This window comes from Micropterus dolomieu, linkage group LG23 (assembly GCF_021292245.1).
Source record: "Micropterus dolomieu isolate WLL.071019.BEF.003 ecotype Adirondacks linkage group LG23, ASM2129224v1, whole genome shotgun sequence".
Lineage (NCBI taxonomy): Eukaryota > Metazoa > Chordata > Actinopteri > Centrarchiformes > Centrarchidae > Micropterus > Micropterus dolomieu.
The window spans coordinates 30,888,871-30,905,310 of record NC_060172.1 but is presented as its reverse complement, the minus strand read 5'-3'; the positions used below and the strand labels follow the sequence as shown (position 1 = coordinate 30,905,310).

Below are 16,440 nucleotides of genomic sequence, written 5' to 3'. Positions count from 1 at the left end.
AAACTTTACGTGCTTGATAACTCTCCCACCCCGCAGACATCTACACGTCAATACCGATTTATATTCATAGCGGCAAGTGCTATGTAGCTCCACATAGGGGACACAGGAAGTGACATATAGCACATTCATGCGGCGTCGGAAACGCGTAGGAAATTCACAGCCGCACCGGCAGAACTCCAGAATATGCGACTCGGCCGGCTCACGCGCGGACGCGCTACAAGTGCGAGGGCCCGCCCAACGCTGCTTGCAGCTTTAATTATCATTATTATTATTATTATAAATTAATTCCATGTCATTGCTGAGTAATGGCAAGGATACCACTAATGTAATTTCTTAAATGTGTCAAACTGATAAAAAAAATTCTAGTGTACTTAGAAATAGATTTTTCTCCAACTGACCATTAATAGATTTCATTACAATGAAGTGTATGGATGGCAAGGAGATGTAAACTGCAACTGTGGGTTCCTGAGAATGAAACACATTCGTCTTGTCGGCATTCAGTTCAAGCTTGAGATTATGCAGAGATGTCTGAAGAACGTTAAAGGCAGATCGTTATCTTGAAAAAGCTGATGTTGAAAGACTGTGTCATCTGCACAAAAATGTTGTTTTGATCCACAAACAGTGCTGGAAACACTGGAAAAATGAAAGGAAATTGATAATTTCTTGTCAAGTGAATGTATGATAGCATTTTGTACAACTGTGGCGTCAGTTATTGTACTATATCGTGGTCAAAAACCTGACTACTGTGGCTGCAGAAGACACTTAACTATTTATTTTCTTTCCTTTATTGGTGCAGCATTTTCAACCAACAGCCTCCCAGTCACATGCCCTATCCAACCGTCATCTCACTGCCAACTCGCTGCATTATGTTTAAATGCCATTTTTTGCATGTGTCTCAGACAGTAGCTCTTGGAGCCTTTTATTAGTGTTTTCTTTTTGCTACCAGCACTGTTGTAAAAGACTAAGGCCATCCTTCATCCTGTCAGCATTATTTGTGCCATTATGCGATGTGCGGCGTCAAATAAGACATTCAGATAGCACATTGCATGAAGAATTATCAAGCACCACCAAGAATGACAAATGAGAGTGGTGTTTCAATGCCGACAGCAAAGCAGGTAATGCAGGTTCGCTGAGTTCAGGAAAGGATGAGAGAGACTGAGGATGCATCATTAAAGTTTTTTTTATTTGTGTCACGTTTCACAGCAGAACAATCTCAGGAACTTTGTCTGATTTTTATTCTCTCATGTTTATTACCTAGGCACATAAAAACTTTCCTCTACCATTGAAGGATTCTCCATCAACTCAGTTGGTCTTTTATGTCACATTTACAGAACCTACATAGCACTTGTGGTACCAGACAGTGCACCGTAAAGAGGCCAGTGGATTCTGGTGGATTTAAAAAATGATCCTCTTAGAGAGCCAGCAAAGCCTCATGTTTCTACTGACAAGCAGTGAATGCGGAAACACCCATTCTGTCTCCGCTCCGAGACATAGAGACGGGATAAACTGGGAGGAAAAAAGGACAGGTTTTTATCTCACACGTCCCGAGCTAACGCATTTGCAGCAAATTAAAGTGCGCTTTAATTTTTCTGGTGACTGAAAATAAAACCAGTGTGGTTTAGTTGTGAGATTTATTGTTGCCGAAATGTAATCCTAAAATCTCACCTGATATCCATTTGTTGCGTCAACTCAGAGCTCTGCCAGCTAATGCTAACTGTCTTATGTAACCAATCTAATCTGATTTTATTATATCTGATTACAGTTAATTCACAAATAAATATCTTTAGGATATGAATGAATTATGTCAGATACTGTAACCAAGTTAAACCTGCAGTTGTAACTAAACACTGACCACTGTTAATCTCTGAAAACCTGCAAATGGCTGCAAAATGTTTCTGAAGCACCCAACAGAAATGCTCGAATCAATATCCTTCACTGGGAGATTTAAAATGGTTGCTATAGTATGTTTGACGGTTGTTGTTTTTGTAGTTGAATTTTGACCATTTCAAAGTCTCAATTACTGACAATAGCAAGAATTCTTGTAAAACGCATTGGAGCCATTTTTTGTGACACAATGATGATCCACTGTAACACTGTAAATGCACTGTTACAGCTCTCAGTGTATCCTGAGAAGCTACAGAGAGGCTGTCAGATAGAGATGAGGCCAGCTGATCCCAGAGGAAGGAGGGAGTATTGACCAGAAGCCAGGCTCTACACCCGCTGACACACCAAAAAACACTATTAGGAAGAGAAGCTACAGTACTGTGCGTGGGCATTGATTCCCTAGAATACTCGCAGAGAAGCGGGCCAGCACTTTATCTCAGGCCAACACCGGTGTAGAATTAGAGCCAGAATCACTGTGGTGACCATCAGTGATAACTGCACAGACGTTTGTCTCAGCAGTGTTGGTGCACAGATGTATTTATGGCTTACAGAATTTCAAAGTGCATTCTAACAGTGTTACACTCAAAGGCAAATTACATTTTACACTGCTTCCATATGTTAGAATTAAAAAAATAAATCTCATTGATTATAATAATATTCTAACCATTATAACCAAATCGGTCGCAGTTTCCCAGAACTCACACTGACATCTTTAATTTGCTTGCTTTGTCTGGACTAAAACAGTCCAACATCTGTACCTACAGTTTTCCATTTAGAATGATATAGCCTAAAAAAAAGAACCTCACAAATGAGAAGCTGAAAGTAGCAAATGTCTATCAGTCTGTCTAGTAGTTGATTCAATTTCTGCTGAGTAATAAATTACCTGACTGGTTGATTTGTCACTAATGGACACAATGTACAGAATTAGGATTTATTTTACATGAATGAAATCGGGACACATAAAGTACAGTACATTCATTTTCCAGAGTAATATCTCAGCTGCTGGAAGGATTTCTGTGAAACTTTGTAGAGATGTTCATTCTACCCAGAAGATGAATCCTACTGACTTTGGTAATTTTGACATTTCATTTTTTTAGTGAAATGCCTCAACAACTATCAGATGGACTGCTATATTCATGTCCCAGTAGGGATGTATTGTAAGAACTACTATCTTCAAGAGTCAAATAAACCAATCACAACAACATCATTAGGTACAACAGAAAACACAGCAAAACAAGTCTCCACAACAACATTTTGTTGCACAGCACAACAACACTAACATTTAGGTATTACATAATACCCTACATAGTACAGTTCACAAAAAACAACAGTATTAGATCATGGATTTAATATCTGAGAGCTGAGTGATAAAGGGGGTCAAGTTTGGACAAAGTGGACAGAGTGGCAAACCTGTAGATAGTATCCCCATAGTCACTCTGCGACAGAAAAAGGCCAGCAACTAAGCGTTTTCGTGAAGCCATGGAGAAACAGGACTTTAGCCTGTACAGAAAACCCAATGTGAAACGTAAAATGTAACTACAGACAAGCAGCTCGTAGATATATTTAGAATACATCAAACACTATAGTTCAGTCGCTCATTAACATTAGCGCTCCTTCACTGATAAACACAGCATTGGCTTTGTGGCTAATTTAGCAATTTAATTTAATTAAGCTGCTAATTTAGCTAATTTAGCTGTAAGTTATGTTAAATAATATTTAGAAATAATGAACTTGGGAGAAATGAGAGGACCGTTCACTAGAAGTGTTATAAAATAAAATATTGCAATATATAATGTTCAGCCTCTGGTGGGTAAACTATGCAACACCTGAGGGAGGGATCCCACTCTCTGTTTCTCTTTTTTAATAGTCATATATCGGCTGTTATAAACGCAGATGGAGATATATCTTCAAGTAGCTTATATCGGCCGATAATATCTGCAAAACTATAAATCGGTCGGGCTCTACCATCTATCTATCTATCTATCTATCTATCTATCTATCTTGTCATTTAAATATAGTTTATTAATTATTATAGTTCATGGTTCATTTCCTAGTGCTATTTATATTTTTACTGGAGCCCTTATGCTTTCCAGTGAGCTGTTGGAGGAAGGTCTGTTTGCAATAAAAGGATTGATTCACATTTGGGTTTCTCATTGGGAGTGTGGGAATATAGAATTTTCACCCCACTGCTGCCTAGTTTTCTGTGGCTTGTCATCATACTTTTAACTGCGATTATGTGTCAAAACAACGTGTGCCGCTCAACACTGTTTGATCCAAATGTGCAGAAATTTGCAGGCATTTGTTTTTATTCTTTTCTCTCTTAACTCTCCCTTGGTGAGTTGTCCAGATTGTGTCATGTTAGAGCAGGGCTGCATGAAGCTCAGCAGTGCTGTACCCTGGCGTGGTTCCACCCCTGTCAGTGCCAGTGTTTGGCTGTAGTGACAAGACCTTTCTCTGCACATCCCCTCCACCACAGCGGGTCAGCAGGGTCAGCCGTTCAAAGTAGCTTTAGTCACACAGCAAGAAATATCAGGCAGTATGATAGCATTGCCTGGTCCTCAGTGACTCAGAGCTGAAAAACATCTTCAGGAGAAGATGCAGAAATAAATATAGATAAAAGAAAAATAGCACGAGAGAATAGAAGGGGGGATTATTTAAATTGTTTTAAAATGTTTTTGAATGTTTTAAATTGTTTTGTGAATGTTAACAATCTCATGTGGCATTTTGTGGGTCATTAGAGTTAGTAGAAACTGAAGTGCTAATGAAGAGGTTGCTGTACTGTAGTGGTGGGATACAGTAGATGCTATCTGACAGTGATCTTTAAGCAAAAAGCAGCACGATTTAAATTTGTACCACCATCTCTTTTATAAATCCAGGGACATTCAACACTTAAATTTGCTCTACATAACAATCCCAGAGAACTGAAATAGTTAATCATTTGATTGAGCAACTTAAAGACATCACCTTGGGCTTTAAGAAACTGTCATATGTCAATCAAGTAAATAATTGGTAGATTAATTATTTGTTGCAGCCCAAGGATACGTTAAATTGAAATGTGTTTCTGATCATTTTGGCTGCCCCATACAGACATCCCATGAGCAGAGCAGAGATATTAGAAACACCTTTCACTTATTTAACACAGTTGAACAATGAAAATATTGCTGGGTCGCTTATTGGATTGCAGTACATTGAAAAATAAATTGACAACTCAGTGAATGACAATGAAACACCAGCCAACACATTTCATATGCTCTGAAAAGGAAGTCCTTATATACACTTTAGCATCCTCACTGTGCCTCTGGACACACAGCAGTGTGAGCCTCAGTACAACTCCAAAATTAAAACATGTTTTACAACTCTTCTCCAGTGCACTATGCTTTATTCATCAAACGCTTTCAGCTACTTTGTCTTCATCAGGGATCTGAGGCTGTTTCCGTTTTAAAAGCAGTTAAAGGATGAAAGAATGATGTAGGATTACAGAATTTGCCGCTTTGTACTGAGAAATTTGGATTAAATTTCACCCATGGGTGAAGATGCAAGATTGTATTATTTGTATTTTTGCTGAACAACAGAATAGAATAGAGAAGTTGGTTGTAGTTTTATATGTATCTATATTGTATTTTATTGTATGTATAGGAGAAAACATTGTTTTGATAGATAGATAGTTGTTTTGTATATTTAGTATCTGTGGCGATCTAAGTCACCAATTAATGTCCACATGTTTAAAAAATGCCTCTGGATGTATACAGTGACCCTTTTTCTTCCTGCCACAGTCAAATACAGTCAAACAAAAAGGTTTACCAAGCATGCTCAGTACCTCAGTGTCTTTTTGTTCTGTACAGTGTCAGGGAACTGCTAGTTTCAGTGTTGCACAGTAAAATGCCAGTGTAACTAAATCCAGAGGAATTGATTATTTAGAGCTGAAGGGAACAGCCTATGTGAACCTCACAATGTTTTCACGCTCATGATGTGTACAGTAGCTTGATGCAGCAGACGCAGCTCTGTGACGTGACAGCCACTGAACCACGGACATGTTTTGAACACTCATTTTTAAACAAGTACCAAGTACACACTGACCTCAGACACACAGGCTGTATTGTTACACAGTAGTATGTCCATGAATAGCAGCAATGTTATAGTACAGACCGGTGTTTCACACTGTGAACCCTGTCTGCACCCACAATCTATCTCTTTCTCTGTCTTTCTCACATACACACACCCTGTGGTGTCATGTGAGTGCTTTATACCCTTGGCCTTGGACACTGTTGTATAACCTGTCTTTTTAATGCGGCTTCTTTGCCAGTCGGGCATCGAAAGTGGACTTCAGTTCTGTTGTGTAATCGCTCTCTGTGTGATTTCCACCTCTACATGAACAGCTAGCCTATTAGCACCTGACAGCTAATTTAAGTTGTGATTAATGTATTTCATTCAACCTTTAGTTATACTTGAGAGATCATTGAGGGATGGTCCTCATTTACAATCACACAGTTTCACAAAGTTTTGATGAAAGAATATAACATACTGTACCATGAAATTCATATTTTAGCCATGCTAGTGTCATGGCACTAGGGATGGTGGACAGATGTCTGTCTGTCTCTCTGTTTATGAATTGTAATACTGAACTGTAAAATCTGGTGACCCCTTAACTTTACCTTAAGCACCATCAATCAGGGCAACATTTCAGCTTTATGACCAAATGCCTGCAAAACTAATGACATTCCCATTAGCCTCAGCTGTACTTTGTGTTTAGTGTTAATGTTAGCATGTTAGCTTTCTGATATTAGCTTTTAGCTCAAAGCATCGCTGTGTCTAAGCAGCCCCACAGAGATTCTAGCATGGCTGTAGGGTCGTCCAAGGTATATGTTCTGTTGTACCAACAAAGGTACGACTAAAGACAGCTACCACAAAATTATAATTATTTTTTTACCACTGATTTATAAATCCTTTAAATCCAGGACTGTGCCTCACAAGTCACACAACCTGTTGTTTATCGTTTCGCTCCACCACAAGAACATTTGAGGTCGGAACACAGCTTTCACACTGCGATGCAAAGTTGGACAAGTCAGCTACAGTTTCATAACCCTCTTCTCAGTGTAAGACATTAAAAGATGGAAAACCATTGTGCCTGTCCTTGCCACAAGCATTACAGTAAACAGGATCACATGGTCCAAGGCTGTTTCCCATAGCTGCCAGTTGGATGTATTCCCATATGACTTACAAATTGTTCTAATGAGAGTACAGAAGCCTGGCCTTGTTTGCTCCTCTATTGGTTTTGCCGAGTTCTCACTGAGCCTTCAGTCGCGTGGCTCTCGGTGGTTGCACAGAATTGTGCTTCGTTAGGGGTTGGACAGTATATGTGCTTGTGACTGCACTGGAGCCACAGGGGATGACTGATGGGTGTCATCTGACTGGCCTACACCAGAGAGCTGTCGGTTTTCTTTTGTAATTAGCTACAGTGTCATGGCGTCCTATTTCAGGAAGAGCAAGGCACTATAAAAATTATTCTTATTCTTATGTGTGTAGGTGTACATACATACCCTTTTCTTTCTCTGACAGATTTAACAGGTTTATAACAGTTAGACAAGTGATTTGGGATTACATGCTGGCATTGTCCATTGTTTCATTTTCTATAGAGCTGTCTGTTGGGACAAAGTACACCTTTATCACAAGAGCAAATGTATTTGTTTTGTTTCGTGCTGAAAAAAACAGGAGTAAACAAAGAGAAATCCAAGGTTCATACAAATTGACCAGATAGATAAGTAAACTATGAGCAGCAGCATCATTTCAAGCAAAGGCACATTTCAGCTTATCTGATTTCCACAATAGTAATGCATAAGTTTTTTCACAGGGATTACTAGTGTCCTCTGTAAGGAGAATTTCAGCATTGCTGTAAGCAGAATTTCAATGGTTTTCTTATTTTATAACAACAGGACAGGGTACAGCTCACGCTGGTTCCAATTTTTACATTATGAGGTTTTGCTGCTTTTCTTTGTCTAACATTTAGTCTTGAACTGTTGGTTGGCTTCATCTTGGTCTCAAGAAAATTGTGATTTTTTTTTCACAATTTTCATACATTTTATCTAACAAATGAGTAATCGTTTCATTGAGAAAATAATCAGCATATTAATCAATAACGAAAAAATTTGTTGTTCTATAACATATGGTAGTTTACAGCAAATGAATGGATGTGTAATGCTGAGGGAACACAGTCCACTGCAGAGAAAAGTAAAGGAGAGAGGGAAAGAGTGATGCAGTGTGAAATTTTAAAGTACATGACTTTATTATGCGCCTGGTATTAAGCTGCTGTGGTTGTCCTCTGTGGTACAGTTATCCATTGGTCTTTAAATGTGAGGAGAATGACACAGAACACATGCTGCAGGCCGGCCTGCTCTGTGTGTATGCCATACTGCTGACCTTCTTCAGAACTGCTGTGTGAGGACTACAAAATATTACACCATCAGACTGTGGTGCAGACCTCCTCCCACCTCCAGTACCTCTGACATACTCTGCTCTACAGCAGTAATGCACCACTTCACCTCACATATTTTTATAGAGATTTTCTTTAATGATGTTCCAACAAAGCAAGTTAGTTTATTAGACAGTAAGTACAGCAAACATCAGATACAATATTAATGTTAATTATACCACAGATATCAGCTGCAAAACTAACAAAATAGTATTTATAAAATATACAAACATTGAAAATGTACACTGAACCAATATAAAAGTGAATGGGAAATATTATAGCTGAAAAAATTGTTTATTAGAAAACAAACAAGATTCTTTATTGGTTTTAAAAGAATAATTAGACATTTTGGGAAATATGCTTTTTTGCTGTCTTGACACTATTCTCATAAGCTAAATACGAAGCTAGAGCCAGCAGCTGGTTAGCTTAGCTTAGTGTAAAAGATGGAAGCAGGAGGAAACAGCTAGCATGACTCCGTTCAAAGGCAACAAAATCAGACTGCCAGCACCTCTAAAGCTACAAAATGAACACGTTACCTCCTGCTCGTTTTGTTTCTTGTTGTGATTTTATGGGGGGTCACGTGCTGAACTGTTTCTTGTCCAGTGACTCCTTGGAGTCATTCAGTCTTTATACTAAGCTATCTGTCTCCAGGCTATATTAGCATATATTTATCATAAGCATTTACATAAATGAATTAGGTAGAGAGGAGGTAGCTTGTCACTCTCACCTGTGCACTGACATGCCTCTTTATTAACAATCATTCTTGAGGGGTTTTAAAGCTCTACAACACAGTCCATTTTCTTATGATAGCTGACTTCCTTCTTTCCACACAGAAATGAGTACAAGGCTTACACGGATGTGAAGCCGACAAAGATGATCCGGGCCAGGTCCCAGTACCTGCCACCAGACGGGAAGAGCTGCCAAGAGACCAGCTACAGTTCCACCTACAAGGGGCAAGCCCCGCTGCAGCCTGCTAACAACAAGGCCCTGGAGAGAAGGAGGATACGCAGTTTGTACAGCGAGCCTTACATAGAACCTGCCAGCCAGGTGAGAACGCACCTTTCGAACTTTGTAGTATGGCTTAAAATGAATTTAGGGAAGGGGAGAAGAAAGATTTTGTATTTCTATAATGTGAAGTTCTTGCCATGCTCATTTTATTGCACAACACAGTTTTAGAAATGACTAACCATAACTCAGGCATTTCAGCTCAGGAATCTCATTTCCGCTGTCCAACATCCTTAGGTTGACAGGTATAGTTCCCCTCGCTCTAAGCCCAAAAAGCCTGGAGCCGCAGGCCGGGATAAGCCAGTGAAGAAAGCCAAAGATAAGCAGAGCGCAGCACTGAGGGGCTCCAAGAAGGCGACCTCGGAGAACCAGCCCGAGAACCGGCCGGCGGTGGGGGACAAGGAGAAAAGTAAAGAGATGAACAACAAACTGGCTGAGGCAAAAGAGTAAAAATCATTTAGCACTACTTCTCCTTTCATTTCTTATTTTTTGGGGGAAAAACAAACGTATAGGCTGCAAAATTAATTAAGGTTCTCATCTTTCTTTCTATTCTTTGCCTCTGCTTCCCCCTGCAATCTCTTTCTTCTTCTGTTCTTTGTTCAGTCTCTCAGTATCCACTCATTCTTCTTCTCTGTCCTCTTTCACTACCTCTTGGCTAAATTTGTACAATAATAATAAAATAACATGTTGGGGGTTTAGACTTGACATGTCATTGCTCCTCCCACCTCATGCTTTGTTAGATCGCTATAGCAACGAGTGGGCGGGAGCATCCTCTTCCTCCGCCATTTGATGCCACCCACCACCCCCACTTGCTTGCCTCCATCTCCAGGTTGCCATGGCTACTGGCTGCCTGGCCAGCCAATGGATGACTCTTGTTGCATGGGCCCACCGACGAGCAATTCTGAAGGGTTGGCTTTGATCACCTGAGCAGATTGCTTTGTTGAGTTTATCAAGGATTTTTGTCCCCTTCTTTTTGTTTTTGGGAGAAAAGATAATCAAATTGGCGCTATGGATATGGTTTCTACACTTGCTAAATTAACAGCAAATCTGAAAATCTTTGATAAATGTTCTGCTTGGTTAGTCATGAGTGTCTGATCCACGGCTTGTTGTGTACCTGCTCTGTCATCTTTGCTACTGTTCATGGTAGAGCCTCACAGGGCTCAAAATCTGTGCTGGGCAATATCACAATGCTTTGTTCCATGTGATTGTGTAATCCAATGTCTCATTTTTAACTGAACTCTGTTGTAGGCTACACAAAATTGTTATCAGTTCATCTTTTAAAAAAAAACAACACCCATTCAGCATTTGCTCCGTTCATGTGAAACCATTCATACAGTGGTATTTTAGTTAATTCAAGGTGATTTTGTAACACCCAATATGTTGCCAAGGAACCATCTGGGTCACACTTTAAACACCAGTCATTTACATAGCAGATGAGTATTCCCACTAAATTAGATAATACTGTAGTGTGGCCGTGATGACATTTAACATAAGAGTAACAACATTTCTCAGAATCAGAGAAGGATGAGTTCAGTAGAGCTGGAAAAGGTTGTGCAGAGGTTCTTTTTGTATCCTGTCTGCCAAGCACACAGCATGCACAGCTGTCAATCTCAATAGTCATAACTCAGTGTAATCACCTCTTACATGGTCTTTATTGCAAAGCGTCACAGGAGTTATGCAATTGCAGTAGCGTGCACTCAAACACACGCCTCCTTTTGGCTTTTTTTGAAATGCACTCTGCCGAGGGTGACCGTGACCAATGTGATTAGACTGCCATGGGACGATAGCTCATAATGCTGCCTAATAGCACTTTTCACATTACCTTTAAAGAGGGAGTTGTATGGATGAAGCACACATTCACGTTCCAAATAACTCATGAACAATTCACTGCCATTTGTTAAATTTGTTTACAAGGAGTTGTTTTGATCTAATTTTCTTGTGAGTGAGTAAGATTTATCTGTTGATACTTTGTTTTATTTGAATACACCCCAATAAGGGGCCATTAAAGGATGTGATGACAAGTGTAACTGCTTCTGTTTTGGACTCCACTGTTCTGATTTTCATCACTCTCTGTTTCTGAATCCACATGGTTGTACTTGTTTTGACCAAATTACAGGCCAAAAGTAAAAAAAAGTATGTTGGTTGGATGAGTTTATTTTTAAAAAGGTTGATTCAACACTGGATTGTGTTTGTGTGTAAGAGCTAAAAGCATACCAGAAGTGTAAAGCCTCCATTTTTTAAATCTGGTGTAATCCAAATTTCGTCAGTGAGATGTGTTGAAGGAAAAGGGAACATGAAGTAAGTTGTTTTGTAACTGTTTGTTTGTTAAAACTAATTATAACCTCCCTTGTATATACAGCTTATATCTGTCTATATATGAAAGCAGGGCTAAATGCTGGCTGGGTCTGCACATGGCCCAAAGTATCTAGCTTCTTCTAGCTGCTTACTCTAAGTCTTAGCATATATATATATAAATATATATATAGAGAGAGAGAGACATCATTTTAACATGTCTTTGTTTTTGGATTAGAATAGCACTGTACAGTCTTGTCATGGGTCAGCCCGTCATTGTGCTCCACCCTCCACACACAGCTCACTGTTCTCATTAGTTCTGCTACTCAGCATCCTTTCCTCCATTCTGAGTGGACAACTGTACTGTCTCTATATTCTGTATCTGAGACACCAACCATCACCACTACCACCATGTCTATCCAAGATGAGCACGTGCCCCGTCAGGGATTAGAGCCCGACTCATTAGCATTTTGCAGCCTTTGGTTGGGGAACCCTTTGTAATGTAACACAAGGGTGGGGGCGTGTAGGGGCAGTAAATGTAAACGGTGCTTAGTACACCACACACCCTGTGCTATCTTTGTGATTATTAGGCAAATACGGATAGAAAATATGGTAAAGAAAGTTATGTCTTGGGCAAAAAAAAATGACTGTGACGTGCTTGTGTTTCTATCTGCTTGCTTATATTTAATGAAACATTACAATAAATGCAAAAAGCAGAAAAAGCAGTGTCTTCTTGCTTTTTTTTGTGAAAGATTAGCGGTTGCAGGTATCTGTCATTGTCTCTCTTGTCCCAGTCTTTGTCTTTGTGAGACAAACGACATTAAGTAAATCCACATGGAAGAGAATTTTGCTCTCACAACTTCTTTCTATGCTTATCCAAGATTGCATTCTGGCATGAGCTCTGATATCCTCTCCGTGCCTTGCATGTTGCTCTTGTGTGAGAACTGAAGAATATATTATTTTTGCATCATGTCTCTAATATATTCCAAGAACTCATCCGACTTATAGAGCAACATGCATGTCAAAGGATGTCCAGAATTTTTATCCAGAATAAGATGTCATGTGCTTCTTATGCTTCTAGTTAATGTACAAATGATGCAGCTTTATACAAAAAAAACCACCCACAAATGTGTGATATTACATTTGCTGAGATCATATTGTTCTTTCTCATTTAGTCTGGTGTCATGATGTGAGGTTTTGAGGATGTCACATTTGGATGTGGATGTGTGTCCAATTTGTCGTGTGCTAATGAGTGACATTCTGATTCATTTGAAGGGTTGTGCTAAAACAGTACCACTACATACAACTCTGCCAGCCAATCCGAGATATTGGCTGGGTGCAGACTCTAAAGCAACACCTGTGGGGCTGTGCACTACCCAATCCCAGGTAATCAATCACAAGAGCAACGAAAATATATAGACCACGAGCCACAAATGCCACTCATTCCCATTCATACATGCTCATGGAGTTGTGATTTGCTTTTGTTTTCTATTACAGTGGCACAGTTTTGTTTTTCTGGTGAACCACCACATTATCTCTGGTCTACTGCTCAGGTCATAGCTCCACTGTATTTCTCTTCCATATGGACACTAGAGTGGGGGGGGGGTGATGAATGGGGCTGTCTGACTGCCTGCTGTCACATGCTATATGTAAGGTTCCTTAAGGTGCCTTTTCTTAAGGAGGCCTCAGTTTATTCCAGTCATCTCCAACCATTATTGGGCCTCTGTCAGCTGCTATAATGCACTCTTTATGGTTAAAATAAACTGCATGACTGTTGAATTACCCTCTCAGGGAGGTCTCATTTATATTCATTTATGAGACAAGTCTCACATAATCACATCTTCTAGACGGTAGCACTTTGCATCTTAGCTTGCTGTTGCTCGGTGCAGTAAAAGTTTCATACGATGTTTGTTTGTTTCATTCTCAATCTGTCTCTAAAGCATGCTGCCACTGTTTTCTGTTGGACCTGCAATCTGATCATTTGGTCTAGACGTTTCACCCTATCTAGAATGTCTGAGTGTTATGTAAGAGGAGGGGGTAAGTATGAATGGGATGAGGGAAGCGGCTCTGCTTTGGAGAGATCAAAGGGAATTGTAAGTGCATGTTAATGATCTTCACCCTAATTTGTACTGCTAATTTATTTCCTTTCAAATGTGATTTGGATTATTCCATAGTGTACTGCATCTTGTAGCTATTGTTTCACAGAACACCCCGAGACCCTCATTGCACGACTGGCATCCTGTTTTTCATAATGTCACTGTGACTACTGGAATGGGTTAAGTATAGATTTAAACCTATGGACTCTATTGAGTTTTCAGTTTTATATTACATAATTTATAAGTCACTTAATTCTATCAAGATTGCCTTGAGGCATTTTTATATAATATTTGTGATAAGCAACGAAGCCCTGTAGTGATGTTATAGCTTTGTCTCTAGTTGATTTTTCGGCCCTAAAACAGAAGCCTGATCTTCTCCTCTGAAATGAGCGGTCACAGGGTGCTCAGCTAAACTCAACCCAATGGCTTGTTGTTCACCTGAGAGAAATGCCTCATCATGTGTCTCTTTCTGTCTCCTTCTTCTCTGGTATCTTAACCATGTGCTGCCTCCTAGAGATGCTAAAGACGAGGTTCTCCGACCCAATTATCATCATTCCCAGGGTGCTGCTGGAGGAGAACCAGAACCACCACTGGAAAGACCCGAACCTCGGAGGAGCGGTGGGGTCGTACGCTTTGCCCTAGATGGGAACCAGACTGAGTAGTTCTGCCTGTCAGTATGGAGGCAGATACACTGCTGCTCTGTACTGTAAATATCTAGTATTTGCAACTAAGTTGGATTAGGAAAAGAGGCGAATCCCATACAAAAGAAAAGCATATCCAAGAGGAAGCCCACATATTTGAAACACGCATGTTTGACAGCTTTTGGTTCTAAGGTCACAGCTGTTTGACCCATGGCATTATTGCAAAGGTGCTACATCATTTTCTGGTTTCATGCAACTTACTTTAAAAGAATATATCAGTATTATTAGATATGCCACACCATGAAGTGCTTACACAACAATTACAAAAAACTGTACTGTACATTAATCGGTTTTAGTGTAAATAAATAAGCATAACTTGCAGATTGCCATAGTGTATTGTACTTTTTGTTGCATGGTCAGTCATTTTCAAAGAGGGGGTTTGTATGGTTTGAAGTGATAGTGAGAGTAGTGTAGGCACAGGGCTCCTTAATTTGCGATGTGACACGTGTCCCATTAAGTAACGGGGGGGTGGGGGGGGGGGGGGGGGGGTTAAACTGGTAGGGCTTGGCATGGTTTGAAAATGTTCAATATACAGTAGTTCCAATAGGATACCTGAGTTTTTAGTATGTATCAAAAAATTATACTTTTTTTTTTGTTTTGTATATTATGTGGGTCACATAAATTACATTGACTGAGACGGATGCTATAGTAGCTGGCTGTCCCTGCCTTGCATCACTGTAGGCTCGTATAAATGAATCATTCCACGTTTGCTTTGTATCGTTACATCATTTCTTGCCGGCTAAAATCAACACTTACTGACACAATACTGGTGGTACACAGAATGCTAATGTGGATCATTTTAGCTGGTGAAGTAATGTGGCAAGCCATACAAATGTAGTATTTTGCAACAGATAACATTATCGAACTTGAGCCAACTAAAGCACAAAACCACAGTATATTTCACATGCTTTTCAGTAATGTTAGTTTACCTGTCCAATAGGGTGAAAGCTCTGGGTCGGTTTTTGTATTGAAAACCAAGTGGAGGTTTCTCTGTGACTCAAATGCCTTTACGATGTTGACCGTGTTTTTGTCATTCTGATTCCAGTTTGGCCTGACGGGTTTCAGCACATAAAACTTTCTTGTTGTTTTAATCCTCATGTGGAGTTTTGGGTTGGAGTCTATATTGTGCTGGGAGCCTGTTTTGTTTTGGTGTTAGGTGTGGTGTTGCTGTGTATAGAGTTCAGAATCAAGAGACCCCAGAGACTTCACAGCCTACGTAAACCAATGGATTTCATGGGAAATCCGACCCAATTTTGTCTGTACACAAGCAGCCATACAGGAACTTGGCCTGAATGAAATAGTCAAACATTGTCACGAGATTTTGAATCTGACCAGACATTCAATGCCAGTTTTCAGTACTTGACAGTTTTCAACCTCTGTGTTAGACTTATTTCGGTCTGTAACAAAAAACACACTGAGGTTCAACCCCTAAGACTCCCTCTCAAGACTAACCCAACAAACAACTTTGAAACAAGCCTGGAAATAAAGCTGGTCCATTATCCTGCTTGTTCAGTATGTTGGACAAAAACTAGATCTAAACCTGTTACTGTGCACTTCGATCAGATGTCCAAGTCAGCAACAAAAAGGAAAGCACGATGGATTACCTACTTTCCTTAAAAAGCACAAGCAGCATTTTTGGAAGCGATTTTTGGCAACCTTCAGGTACTCATATTTCATTTATGGCTTACAGTCCAGTGCACAAGTGAAAAAGCGATAAGAAACAGGACTGGAAACCAGACTAAGCAGCTGGTTTGAGGTTTTCATGAAGCTGTTTGCTTGTTACAGTTTCAAATTGCTCCTCATTAGATGTTCCTTCATAACTGTGGTTAGGTTCATAGCAAACTGTCAATGACAATATATACGATTATACTTCCTCCTCACATGCACAGAGACATAACACAGTGTGCACATGCAGCATAGTTGAGCTCACTGCTTCACAACTTGCATTGGTGCCGAAGATTTCCGCAATTTGTGTAATTGTTCACTGACAGACTGT

General features: G+C 39.8%; 1 protein-coding gene across 1 annotated transcript in view; it reads left to right on the top strand.

Annotated features, from left to right (window-relative positions):
* map6a (microtubule-associated protein 6a) overlaps nucleotides 1-14,509 on the top strand; it is a 22,324-nt gene extending 7,815 nt beyond the window's left edge. The window contains exons 2-5 of the mRNA XM_046040676.1: nucleotides 9,184-9,397; nucleotides 9,593-9,801; nucleotides 12,923-13,033; nucleotides 14,258-14,509. Coding sequence (XP_045896632.1) covers nucleotides 9,184-9,397; nucleotides 9,593-9,801; nucleotides 12,923-13,033; nucleotides 14,258-14,405 — 682 coding nt within the window. The 3' untranslated portion in view covers nucleotides 14,406-14,509. The remainder of the gene's footprint in view (nucleotides 1-9,183; nucleotides 9,398-9,592; nucleotides 9,802-12,922; nucleotides 13,034-14,257) is intronic.
* Nucleotides 14,510-16,440: the final 1,931 nt, after the last annotated feature.